Source organism: Brassica napus, chromosome C9 (assembly GCF_020379485.1).
Source record: "Brassica napus cultivar Da-Ae chromosome C9, Da-Ae, whole genome shotgun sequence".
NCBI classification, from domain to species: Eukaryota; Viridiplantae; Streptophyta; class Magnoliopsida; order Brassicales; family Brassicaceae; genus Brassica; species Brassica napus.
In genome coordinates, this window is record NC_063452.1 from 55,565,124 (window position 1) to 55,579,021 (window position 13,898).

At 36.4% G+C, this 13,898-nt stretch overlaps 2 protein-coding genes across 2 annotated transcripts; one reads left to right on the plus strand and one right to left on the minus strand.

The window, feature by feature from the left end:
- The first annotated feature begins 6,894 nt into the window (after window positions 1-6,894).
- Window positions 6,895-9,395, plus strand: LOC125593066 (ethylene-responsive transcription factor ERF086-like). Its single transcript, XM_048769033.1, has one exon. The coding sequence runs from the start codon at window positions 7,962-7,964 to the stop codon at window positions 8,970-8,972; it is 1,011 nt and encodes a 336-aa protein (XP_048624990.1). The 5' UTR covers window positions 6,895-7,961; the 3' UTR covers window positions 8,973-9,395.
- Window positions 9,396-10,845: 1,450 nt separating this feature from the next.
- Window positions 10,846-13,492, minus strand: LOC106417008 (zinc finger CCCH domain-containing protein 58). Its single transcript, XM_048769034.1, has 7 exons — window positions 13,136-13,492; window positions 12,927-13,075; window positions 12,664-12,729; window positions 12,460-12,579; window positions 12,109-12,378; window positions 11,792-12,034; window positions 10,846-11,571 (listed from the first exon to the last, which is right to left on the minus strand). Exons 1-7 carry the CDS (start codon window positions 13,212-13,214, stop codon window positions 11,203-11,205), a joined length of 1,296 nt encoding a protein of 431 aa, XP_048624991.1. The 5' UTR covers window positions 13,215-13,492; the 3' UTR covers window positions 10,846-11,202.
- Between the last annotated feature and the right edge of the window lie 406 nt (window positions 13,493-13,898).

Here is a 13,898-nt window from a genome sequence, read left to right on the forward strand (position 1 = left end):
GGATTTTCATGGCAGAAAAGCGGTTCGAGTATAGATACGCCACAGAGGACGAACTAGAAGAAATGAAGCAGAGAGAATTTACTGGATGGATGTTTACTTATGTGAGTGCTTTAAACAAATTAAAATATATTTTATCACATATATATACTAATTCACATTTATTGATATAACATATATATATATATATATGTCCTATTAATAGGTGTCTGCTGGTTTGGCCAGAGGTGAAACATTTGAAGATTGGATACGTGAGATGGTCGTTGGACCAAACTTTGTTGTGATGTCATATCCGAGATTTTGTACTCGAGGATATGCATTCACAACTCAGAAGAGGAGACGTTCGAGTACGATTTATGATGCTGGCGTTTGTTCTGCATCAGAAGATGATGTATACTACGGACACATACATGAGATTTTGGAAATCAAGTATTTGGGCATGGTTGGATTGCGCTGTATTGTTTTCTATTGTGATTGGCACGACAACACTCCAGATCGAGGTGTGAGAACAGATGCATTTGGTGTTACATCAGTAAATTCGAGGCGAAAGATGCAATATTATGATCCTTTCATTCTTGCTTCTCAGGCCGATCAGGTAATTAAATGTTAATAATTCAGAATGATTCATCATCATGTGTATTAATTTATAATTTTACTAATAATTTTCTAAATGTTATAGGTTTGTTATATCAAGTACCCCCGGGTAAGGAACAGAGATGATCCATGGGTTACTGTTACAAGACTCAACCCGAGAGGCCTAGTTCAGGGAAGTTCTGAGCTGGAAGACCCACTACAACCAAGCACATCCGGCAACTTAAGTGCAGCAGAAGATTTAGCTGGAGTTGGCCTTGTAGTCGATTTAACCGACTTCGGAGAGGAAGCCGTCGTTCACGTAGAGGATGAACCAGTGATTGGAGAGTTTCACCAAGATCCAGATTCAGATTCATCTGGTGATGATGACTCGGAAACAGACTACCATTGATTTTTTTTTTAAAGAAATACCGAGGAAATTCTGAGGAACCATGTTTCCTCGGAAAAGCCTCGGAATATTCCGAGGAACACTTGATATACTCGATCGATCGATGGGATAATCTAATCGATCGATCACATTGTTACGCTTTGGTCCATCTTAGTGATCGATCGATGCGTTTTTGGACATATATCCATCGATCGATCCGTTTATAAAAAAACGTTCGAGAGTTTGTTCTCGATCGATCACATTGTTACCCCAAACCTTGTTTCCTCGGAAAAGCCTCGGAATATTCCGAGAAAATTCCGAGGAACACTTGATATACTCGATCGATCGATTCATTTTTGGACATATATCCATCGATCGATCCGTTTAAAAAAAATTGACGTTTTGAAACCCCCAAACACTATATCCTCGGAATTTCCTCGGAATATTCCGACGGAATTCCGAGGAAGAAAAGGGTTTCCTCGGAATTTCCTCGGAATATTCCGAGGAAATTCCGAGGAAATAGGGTTTTTAAACCGAAAACAACGTTTTGCGGTTTGAATAACACCTATATAACCCTTATTAAGTGTCTTACGTTTATTATGAAGTCAAAAATTTGTTCCTTACCCTATAATTAACACTTTTCCGATTGTATGAACGAAATCCCACAACATAAGAGAAACACTTATACACTTTAATGAACGGTAAAGGGAATACTTTCAATTAGTTTTGAAATTTGTTATTTCATGGTTTATGCTCATCTATACAAAGAATCCTCAATGGTATGCATTACAATTGTATAAGAAATGAAATACGGCAAAAAAAATTGATGTTTTGAAACCCCAAACACTAGTTCCTCGGTATTTCCTCGGAATTTCCTCGGAATATTTTCATTTTACCGGGCAAATATTTCGCGAAAATTGAAATTAGAATTCCGACGGAATTCCGACGGATAGTATCCGTCGGACCCTAGGCTTTATAACCACGAGCCGCTTCTTCTTCCCCATTTCTCTCTTCTTCCTCTGCGCGACTCATCTCTCCTCTCCGGCGATTTCCCCCTGAAATCCGACGATATCTCCGGCGATCTCCCCCTTCTCTTACACAAATCATGTAAAGACCCTATCCCACTCTCTTTGGTTCTATTTGTTAGGTTTTTGTGTAGTTTTGATAGATTTTTGTTAGGGTGATTGGTTAGGATTGTGATTTGGTTGTATAATAGGTTTAGAATTGTGATTTGGTTGAATAATTTGTTTTGTTGAATTGATTTAGAATTTTTTTATAATTTTTTTATTTTTTTGTATTTATAAAATCGATTTTTGTATATAAAATCGATTTTTGTATTTTACAAAACGATTTTTGTATATAAATTCGATTTTTTGGATTTTAAAAAATGTTTTTTGTATATAAATTTGATTTTTTGGATTTTACAAAACATTTTTAATATCTATAAAACTTTTTTTGTGATTAAAAACTATTATTTGAGATTTAAAAAATATATATATATATTATTAAAACTATTTTTTTGTAATTATTAAACTATTTTTTATTTATTAAAACTATTTTTTGTTTATTAGAACTATTTTTATATATTTATTAAATATTTTTAATATCTATAAATCTTTTTTTGTGATTAAAAACTATTATTTGGGATTTAAAAAAATAATAATGATTTCTATATTTCTATATTTATTAAATATATTTTTTTTAATTTACAGGTCTCATGATGATCAGACCCGGCCTCGACAGCGTCGTGGTCGTAGTGGTACGGGGAGCCACTCTCGGGATTCCAGCCATTTTCAGGATTCCCCTTCACCCCACAGCTCCAACCATACATCTCCCTCTGCTGCACCCGCTCCTGCTCCTCTCGCTCCCGCTGCTGCATCCGCTCCTGCTCCTCCGGGTCCTCCGGGAGTGATGAGTGTTGCGGAGTTGGTTCAACAGCCCGGTCGTGACCATCTTCCGTATCTTCCGTATCCACATGGACGGGGTCAAACATGGTAATTAAATATATTTTTTTCTTTAAATTTGGATTCATTATTAACCGTTTGTTCTTTTTATTAGGTTCAACCGATCCGGGAACGGGATCAGCGCATGAATCAACCGTATGATGTACTCGGCCTTCGACAGGGGACATCCGACTTTCACTCACTTCCCTACCGACAAGCAGCATCTGTGGTTTCGTCAGTTTGCGGTAAGTATTCTAATTTTTTACTTATATTTTTAATCTTTAATATAAATTTTCTACTAATTGTGTTTTTTTCAGCAAGAGTTCAGCTGGAATTCCGATGAGACGCTCTTTATCTATCACCACTTCGTCCATAAAGTTATGGACAATTATGGGAAGCAGATACACGAGTGGAAGAAGAGGTGGGAAATCAATAAGGTTCGATTTAATTTATTAAACAATTTTTTAATTTATTAAACTATTATTTTATTTATTAAACTTTTTTTTTTTTATTAAAAGGTCCTAAAGTCGATGAACGACACGGTCTGGAAGGAGTTGTGTGCGTATTGGGATAAGGAAGAGACGAAAGAAACTTCTTCCACCAACTCCACCAACCGCATGAGCGACCGTAAAGGGAAGGGCATCTACAAGCATAACTTCGGTGCTCAATCTATTGCCAATCTGGAAGATCGCATGGTAAGTTCAACCGCTTTTTCTTCAATTATTTGAGTTTCAGAATTTTAATTTATTGTGCATTTCTTCTAATTTCTAATGTTTCTTTAATTTATGTTTTTTTCAAGGCGGAAGAAAATGATGGCGAGCCGGTTGATGATCTCGCCCTAATGAGGAGGGCGTATACCAACAAGAAGACGAGCCAGATTGATGACGGTCTTGTGAGGGACGTGGTCGACCTGGTCCAAACTCAGGTGGTAGACGAAGTGTCTCAGCTTCAAACCGAGGATGACGCTTCGACGGCTTCGACCAACTTGTCCTGGTTTCGAATCAACGAAATCGTTGAATCGGTAAGTTCTTTTTTTTTAAGTTCAATTTATTTATTTCTTGATTTTTATTTTATCATCAATTTATATTATTTAAATTTGGCTATTTATATTTCAGTCGGTTCCAAAGAAGAAGGGACGTTTGGTCGGTTTGGGTCGTCGCTCCCGGTCGGCTGCTCCTTCTTCTACACCACCGCCATATGTTGATCCAGAAGTTCTTACGGCTCAGCTGAAAGACAAGGATGATCGGATATCTGCGTTGGAGACCCAGATGGCAGCTCAACAGGCGGGCTATGAGACATAGAAGAGGCTGAACGAGCAGATGATGAAGAGGATGTACCCGAACGAGGTGTTCCCGAACATTCAAGACCCGTAGTTTTTTTTTTTTACCAAAAACTCGGAATATTTTATTTTTATTTGTAGAACTTTGAATTATCTAATATGTTTTCAGTTTTAATTTTAATTTTATATTTTCGAATTTAAATTTCACAAATTTTATTTTTTTAAAAAAATATTTTTTTTAAAAAAATTAATTTTTTCGAAATTCCGAGGAAAAGCACCCTCGGAAATTTCCGACGACCTTTTCCTCGGAATAAGTCGTTGGAATTTAAAAAAAAAATCCGAGGGAATGTTCCTCGGAATTTTCCGAGGGACTACGTTCCTCGGAAATTTCCGAGGGCCACTTTCCTCGGAAATTTCCGAGGGCCACGTTCCGAGGAAGTCCTCCCTCGGTATATTCCGAGGAACTTTCCGACGATCTAGTGGTCCTCGGAGTTTCCTCGAAAATTCAGTTCCTCGGAATTCCGTCGGAAATTTCCGAGGGATTTCCGAGGAAAAATGAATTTCCGAGGAGTTATTTCCGAGGATTTTTTTCGTCGGTATGTCGTTGGAATAGCGTTATTCCGACGACATACCGACGATTTTTTCCCTTACGCCCGCTGTTTTCTTGTAGTGGGCCTACCTTGTTGCTCTTGTGTTGGGCAGTTTTGATCCAACTTTGCTTTACAGTTCTTTTTGAGCTTTCCGAACTTCCCATTGACTATCAATTCTTTTTCTTCAGACTGGTCCCGTTAATAGTATGGTAAATGTACACAAGACTAAACTAATGGGTTCGATTATCTATATTGTTAAAGTGTCTTTGGCTTTTGAAGTTATATGTGTTCAGTCTTATATAATTTCATAAATAAACTACAAATCGAGAAAAATGTCTTAAATATTGTATGCACGAGGATAAAACATGAGAAAAAGACAAAAATAGCACTAAATCAAGTTTTTGTTCCCAAACTAGCACTCAAGGTCAAAAGTCACAAAAATAGCACTTAATGTTTTATCAAAAGTCACAAACTTAGGATTTAGAGTTAAAGGGTAGGATTTAGGATTTAGGGTTTAGGGTTTAGAGTTTAGGGTTTAGAATTTAGGGTTTAAGGTTTAGGGTTTAGGGTTCAGGGTTTAGAGTTTAGATTTTAGGGTTTAGGGTTTAGGGTTTAGGGTTTAGAGTTTAGAGTTTAGGGTTTAGAGTTTAGAAATGAGGTTTTGGGGATAAGATTTCAAATTTTGAAAAATAAAAAAATTAAAATTTTCAAAGGATAAACTTAGAAAGGTGTTATTTTGGTCATTTTAGTTTTTGAGTGCTATTTTTATAATATAAACTTAGAAATATGCTATTTTGGAGATTTGCCCGATAAAACATAGTAAAATGCAATTATTTGCAAGTCATAGCTCTTTTAAGCTATTTGAAATAACATTGCGGTTACTAGAGGAAAATGTAGATTACATACTTGCATACCGCCAACGAAATGTAAGGGTCCATCGTGTACATAGGCAGTCCAAGCAATATGTGTCTTCCTTAAATCTATTTTTGACATTCGATTTTAATTTTAAAATTTGATAGGTATTGTTTCGGAATATTGATTCACGTGCCCGATTATTAATTGTTTTCTTTGACTAATCTTTCTCTAACATATGCTGAAAAATTCTTAAACCCAAACCGTGTATCAATTCGATTCGTTATATATGAATCAAAATAATCTTCACACCTAAAGTACTAGTTTATACATATACACCTAAATTACTAGTTTATACATGTCGCAAAACATCAGCCTTTTTTACCGTTGGATACCGTCGAACGTTCTACTAAAGACAATAACCAAAACATATATAGATAAAAGCTTGTCACACCAAAAATATATGTTTGCGGTTATTCAGTTCTGATATCATTAAAGAAGAATTATATATAGTTGATCTCAAACCTAATATTTAATAATATTTTATGTTATATTTCTACTTCTTTCAACCTGGAAACTCCTAAGTTTAATGTATCATCAATCCACAACGATTCAAAGATAAGTGTTCTGGCTCATCACGTATGTTTAGTTTAAAGTCTCTAATAATCATAGTCATCGTTTGTAAGAGGCTGAAACTAGCGTCAGCGACCAATATTTAAGACGTGTATCTGGAAATACATTAGATGGATTTAAACGCAGCGATCATTTAACGTTGTTGATATACGTCGACTTCGGACGCCGGAATTAACGGCGTTAATAATTTTTGGAAATCTGGCGCGGCGTCTATGTTTTCAGAAATCCGGCGTCGATTTCTCTCTCAACTTTTTGTTGTTTTGCCGTAATCTGTGTCTATTTCCGGTCATTTGGACGTTGACGCACAGCGTCTTACTTACGAACAGGGCTATTATTGAATGATTAACTAGTTTTTGACCCTTTATAGCTCTTAGTTAAAGTCGTGTTATCGTTGACTATGAACACTTTTCGTGAATTCATCATATATATTGTTTGTCGGGTAAGACATTAATTTCTAAATGCAATCACATGTGACAAATAACTACTGGAAGCTCATGTGTAATCCTAGAAAATTACAAACGCAAAGAGACTAATTTTGTGTTGACTTGTGTTTGTTTGCATACATGGACATCAATACAAAATTGTCCACTGAGATATTAAATTTAAAAAAAGAAATGTAAACGTACGTTGTAAGCATTTTAATTTGTGTGTGGTTCATCTTGTCTTTCCTTAACCACTCCCATTGAAAAAAATCATTGCTAGATGACAAAAAATCTATTCTCATTTCTATTTCCGCTTAAAATGCGGGTAACCATGTGATTTCATCAGGGGCTTCTAAAATAAATTTAGATTAACACTTAAATGTAACTAAACTAAACAAATCAAAATACGATAGAAAACTCGAATGTTTATGTCGCTTATTGGGAGAAAATTTAAGCTTACTGATTTTGAAATATATTCAAATTGTTAATAAAATTGGTTAGAAGACAAATTCATGATTCTATATACCTCAGTACAAACGAATTTATTAGACACCACCCTAATTGACAGGGGATTTAATTTTTGAGAAATATCGATTTTTTTTACGTAGACCCTTGACCTTTAGGTTATGGTATGTGGGGTTATAATGCATATTGCACGTGACCATTAAGCAGATTATTTGAGTTAATTAATAATTAGATTGATCCCATCGAGCTAAAATATACTGTGACATTCCATATTTTGCAGTAGTTCTAATGATTCTTGGCCTCCTTCTTAGGCTTTCATAAGTAGCCATATATACATACATACTGTATACACACGTTAAAAAATGAGACTAACCGGTGAATAGTAATGTTCAGAAAACAAATTTAAAGAAACAGTCAATTAAGCTGTTTAAAACCGGTTTCGATTTATGTTAACGAATGATATATTAAAAAATTTATAAAAATCCGAGTAATTAATGTGCGAAAGTTTAATTATTTCTGTCGCTGAAGCCTAAATTTAATATCTTTGGAAAAGAGATAAAAAAAAACCAAAAAAAGGAAAGAAAAAAAGAAGAAGAAGATGATGGTCTACTAAAAGCAGTTAAATCAAAAGTGATGTCTCTCTATCAAGCTCAATGTCTCTCTATTTATAACAGCACTTCACTTTCATTCCCAAACAACACTCATCATCTTTAGACAGAAGCAAAACAACAACAACAAAAAAAAAACCTTCTCCCTTTACTCATCTTTAGCCAAAACCCTAGAAGAAACCTCCTTTTGGAAAAAACCCATTTCTTCATCATCATGTCAACCTCCAAAACCCTAAATCATAATAAACCCTGTGGAACATCGCAAACTCAAATGGTTTTTTCTGTAATCCACCAAAACACAACCAACACAACGACCACCACAACTGCCACAACCGGCGAGAGAAGAGGCCGGAGATCAAAGCAAGCAGAGCCAGGGAGATTCTTAGGAGTCAGGAGACGTCCATGGGGTCGTTACGCAGCAGAGATCAGAGATCCAACCACCAAAGAACGTCACTGGCTCGGCACTTTCGACACTGCTCACGAAGCCGCTCTTGCCTACGATAGAGCAGCTCTTTCAATGAGAGGCACTCAAGGTCGAACTAACTTCGTCTACACTCCAACTGATGTTCACACTATCCTCACAAACCCTAATCTTCACTCTCTCATCGTCTCTCCTTATAATAACCAATCTTTCTTACCAAACTCTTCTCCTCAGTTTGTTATTGATCATCTTCCTCATTATCAAAAATATCAGCAACCTAAACATACTCTCCCCCAAGCCGTCTCACCCGTCGCTTCTTTCAAAACGCCTGTTCGTCATCAAAACGCAGATACTCAAGCGTTTGGTAATAGTCCTCAGAACTCGTCTTCTAACGGCTCGCTATCTTCTTCACTAGACGAAGAAGGCAACTTCTTCTCGCTAGAAGGAACTAACTCCAGTACCAACTCGGGTTACTTGGACTGCATTGTCCCACACCACTGCCTTAAACCACCTGCGGAAACCACAACCATCCAAAACCAAACCGGAGCAGGTTTCACAACTCCGGCAAGCAAGGCCTTTGAGTCACCCGGAGGGTTTAGTAGTAGTTACTTCGATGATGGTGATATGCTGATGATGAATCGTCATGAGTTCGGTTCGTGTGATCTCTCTGCCATGAGCACTAACTATGGTGCTGGTGCTTCAATGTCAATGGAAGATTACGCTATAATGGAGCCTCAAGATTTCTCTTCTCCTATCGCTGCTTTTGGTGATGTTACAGACACAGGCTTCTACTCACTCTATTAGAACATTCTTTTTGATATTTTTGTTTTTAAGTAATAATATAAACGTTATTCCATGGTCATTTTGATTTTTGTCGTTGACAATATGTTATCTACTTAATTATATATTCTGCTTATTGTATCATGCACCATAAGGTTACCTTACCATGAAGTTTTTATTTTCTTTCTTTATTTTGTATGATTTTTTAATATCATGGATTTGACTAGCAAACGGTGTTAATGCGAGTTATATTATAGATCACTTTTTGTCCATGCTACTTCCAACACACTCATTATGTAATATTATAAGTGGTGTGTATAATATAATGAAATCAATGTCTTACTCAAAACAGATATTTGACTCGACGTGAATAACTGAGATATGTTAATTATTTTGACAGGATTATTAGATTAGTTGCAGAAACTCAAGTATCCATAGTTTTGAACTTTTGATGCTCGGTTATTGTGAAAGTTTATGACAATTGTAAATTTGGCATTAGTTTGAATTTTAATATAAGATATATATATATATATATATATATATATATATATATTTTTTTTTTCTTTTTAATATAAGGGATATATATATGGTTATGCGAAAAATATTAAGATTAAATACACAGGAGATTTGGCTTCAAATTTTGCATTTTAATTTAATAATATTAGGGAAAGTGAGATGGACTTTTAGTGAAGTAGCATGATGGTGTTTTACATGTGTTCTGGTCATGAATTGTTTGGTCTTTGATTTCACAGTCAGTGTTTCATGTCTCCCTTCTTTTGCAACTTTTGTCTACAACAACTCAACATCACAACTCTTTCTGTCTTTAAAAAACATCTGGTTAAGGTTTTTGTCTTTGTTTCATAGAACTCAATTAGTCCCCTTTCCAATGTTGATCAACTTCACTTTACTTAATAAAACTATCAGATCCAATCAAAGCTGTCATACAGATCAAACATAGATACACACGCACGCATATGTGTGTGTGTATATATATATAACAATGCGCCATGGAGTTCATATATGATGCTTTAGAATTTGTTTGGCGCCAAAGAAAATAACTTGCAAACAACTATGTATTCTATAACATTTATAATCCCAATCGGAAGTTATATATTTAAAATATAAAGAGCCAGTGCGGAGGGCTTTGGCTTCTGTAGATCAAAAATGATGAATGGGATTGTGGCACTCCACTCGCCACGTATCACTATAATCGCCATAAATCTGTGAAGTCTACCATAATATAAAAGCGATATCTTTAGCCAGCCTTTAAAAATGGTAGATTATCTAATTGCCAAACTGAGAGATAAATCGTTTAATGATTAGTAGTATATGGGTTGTTGATAGATTTTGTTGTGATGTTTCATTGACCAAACTCATGATTATGATTTTTCAGTTGTTTGAGTAAAACTAGACGCAATGAACAAACCGCACATGCACATGTTATATCACCGACATAAAGAACCAAGTACGAGAATTACTGACTTCTACGTCCACATTAACAGTGTTTTTTACCCACCCTACTTTTCATAGCATGATCAGAGTCGTACGGATCGAGTGTAGAACAAGAAGAACGAAAATAGAAACGTGACACCGAAACCTGTTATATATTTTCTGTTCCTCTTCTTGTTGCTGCTCCCAACCATTTAGAATCGGACTGTTTCAAGACTATTGCGTTTACTATTTAACATATTTGACATTTTGTTTACATTTAGAAATTAAAAGTCTTTTGCCAAACCATTTTTTTTTAGCAAGTAAAGGGTTGACTGAAACATTATACATGTATCTTCTCTTGAAAATAACAAGGGTTTTACTTAATAACTTCACCTTTTAAAAAAACGCAATTAAAAAGAAAAATCGGATTCTCGATCAAAACCCATTTTCCATAACCTTTTTCCTTAAAAACAAAGGATTTTCAGGCCATTTTATTAACAATTGTTTTCGAAAAGTTTGAATAGAAAAAAAGGAAAGAAAAAAAAAGATAGATGGCCGTATGAAGGAATCATATGAACATGGTAAGAGAGACATAAGAGGAGAGACATAACACATAAAACTAGGCTGCTTTCGTCTCTCTCTGCTTCTACTTCTACTTCTGCTTCCTGTTGTTGTCTCCACCCAAAAACGAATCTTTTTCCTTTTTATGTTCCTGAGTTCATGAAAGTTTGATGAAAAGAAGATAGAGAGAAAAAAGAGAGATGATAACCTAAGAAGAATAGAGAGAGTTTCTCTTCTCTTCTCTCCTTTGAGTTTTGTCTCTTTAACTTGAAGCCTTAACCTCATCCTCAATGCTAGCCGAGTCACCATTTTTGGTCTCAGCAACAGGCTCGGACTGGCTCACGCCGCCAGTCATAGAAGAAGAAACTCCAGCGGACACAGTTTCCGAGCCACCACTTGTTGTGGTTTTTGGTTTAACGGAGCTCGAAGAGTGAAGTTCTGTGCGTTGGTCAGACGTGGATGATGATGACGCAGCTAATGTGCCGAGCGATGAGGATCCGAGAGGGTAAGTGAGCGAAGAAGCAGACGTGCTGTAGCTTAGTGAAGAAGAGCCCATGGAGTGATCAAATTTGCAGTCAGGCCCAAACTTACAGATCCCATGTTGCGCAAAGTGGCTGCATGGCGCTGTGCCCTGCAAATGTTTCTTATTCTTATTAGCTTTCTCGCTGTTATTAAGATGCATTACGTCTGAACAGAGCTTTATAACCAATTCAAGAAACAGAGTTTCTACACGGAACTTATCATTAATTCATAACAATAAACTCTATAACGTTGAGTTCATGACAATTTCATGACCGTTCTGTTCATGACGCAAGGCGTAAAAGCTAAAATAGGCAATGAGTGAGACTTACAGGACGAAGTGGGAGGCCAATATTGCTGAGATTAACTCCTTTTGGTGGTGCTGCTTCAAGAGGATGATGGAATCTGCAAGAGGCTCCAAATTTACAGTCTCCGGTTCTCATAAAGTATTGACAGTCAGGTTCTCCAGGTCTCTGAGGAAAAGATTGCTCCTTATTTGAAGATAGGCTCGTTTGATAAGAAGGCGCCAAAGGAACAGAGCTTGATCCCATAGAGGGTTGACTCCCAGGGGAAGCCTAAACAAAATTAAAATGAGACTTTGTTAAGATTAAGAGGTAAGGAAGAAAGTAGGATCGTTTTGGAACGTTACCTGGTAAGGGTTCCAGCCCGGGTATGGAACCATACCCGTAGGAGGAAGAACCATTTGGCTGTAAGTACCGTAAGGGCTTTGAACATATGAGCCTGGTAATAGCTGAGGTCTCGCTACAAAAACACCTGACTGAGAGTGTAACGATGGATAAATAGCTGATAACTGCTGAGATGGAGGTTGTACACCAGGAGGAAGGGGATGGTGAAACCGACATGTGGAACCGAATTTACAATGACCGGTTCTCATGTAATAGGAGCATTCTTTCTCACCCTGTAAGGAAAAACCATTGAGAGATCAATACACCACCAAAAGAAACAAAGACAAAACCAGAGAGAGATTGAACAAACAAACCGGGCGTAATGGGAATCCCATGTAGTTTAATGAGACAGTAACAGAATCTCCTCCTCTTTGTCTAGGATGGTGATACTTGCAAGAAGCACCGAACTTACATGTTCCCGTTCTCATAAAATGCTGTTCAAATAAAAAGCATAAAAAAAATGAGACTTGGCTACACTAAAGAAAGTTTAAGCATTGCTTTAATTGTATAGATGAAACCTGACACACGGGCTGTCCCATTCTCTCAGGGAAATCTCCAGGTTCTGTTCTGAGACCTCCCAAGACCTAAAAGAATGAAAACATCTAGTTAAGAGCTTCCAAGCAAACTACATGGTGTTAGTGATATTAGATCATATAGATACAACAATGCATCTGTGATCAAACTGAATCACCCCAATTGACTGATTAAACACACATGGGAAGCAGACAAAAAGGTAGTAACTTTATCAAAAACAGAGAGAGAGAGAGGCAGAGGTTATTACCGGTACACGGTTTGGTGGGTGGTTGAACCGACACCTGGAACCGTACCCGCAAACACCGGTTCGTAAGTAATAAATACAATCAGGCTCATCGGGTCGCTCCGGGAATGATTCACCTCCACCGCCTCGCAGCCCTAACCGCCACGTCGAACCTACAAAAAACCGCATTTTGAAAAACAACGATTGCAAAACGCTAAATCGCAACGTTATACCTTCTAAACCGGTTTCGGTTCCGGGAGGTGATGGATCCGCCCGCGAGCCTTCTTCGCCGACGCGACCGTACCGCTCCATATCGTTTATCTCCCTAACCTCTCTGCCGAGCAATGTTGAGCTCCGATCAAATGGGAGTGTCGGGGAAGGAAGTTTCTTCTTCTTCTTTTGTTTGTTTGGAGAAGGAAGAAACGGACAAAGAAGCACGGATCGTGGTTGGGTTCTGTCTCAACACCACTCTCTCTCAGTCGCTCGCTTGATCTCTCTCTCTGCTTAAAGTTGTTAAATTCAGTTTTTGTTTTCGTCTGTGCCGATATTTTTGGTTTTAATTCGTAAGGACTAAGGAGTTATTTGTTAATTATTATTTTTATTTTATTTGGAAGGGGGATGGAGGGGGGAGGTGTTGATCTTTCTTTATGCGTGGGTCGCCTTTTTGCCGGTGGTGGTTAATATACGCGCCAAACATTAGACTACATGACTTCTCTTTACATAGATTTTTCTATCTATTTATTTTAATTAAATATATTAAATAAATTTATAAAAATTGCATAATTACCAAAAATTAAAATTAAACAATATTTATAAAATTTGTAAATATATAAAAAAAAATTAACGATTATAATTTTCTAAAAAAATTGTATACATTTTTGAAAATTTTAGTAGTAAAATTGTATAATTTAAAAATATATAATTAAATTATATTTTGAAATTTATAATGCCATATTTGAATATATTTATTTAATGATGATTTATGAGTTATTCACA

Excerpts from the sequence above, each read along its gene's own strand:
- LOC125593066 (XM_048769033.1), top strand. The coding sequence starts at position 7,962 with ATGTCAACCTCCAAAACCCTAAATCATAATAAACCCTGTGGAACATCG.
- LOC106417008 (XM_048769034.1), bottom strand. The coding sequence starts at position 13,214 with ATGGAGCGGTACGGTCGCGTCGGCGAAGAAGGCTCGCGGGCGGATCCA. Across the intron at positions 13,076-13,135 it reads AACCGAAACCGGTTTAGAAG|GTTCGACGTGGCGGTTAGGG; the intron begins GTATAACGTTGC and ends GGTTTTTTGTAG. Across the intron at positions 11,572-11,791 it reads TTGGCCTCCCACTTCGTCCT|GGCACAGCGCCATGCAGCCA; the intron begins GTAAGTCTCACT and ends AAACATTTGCAG.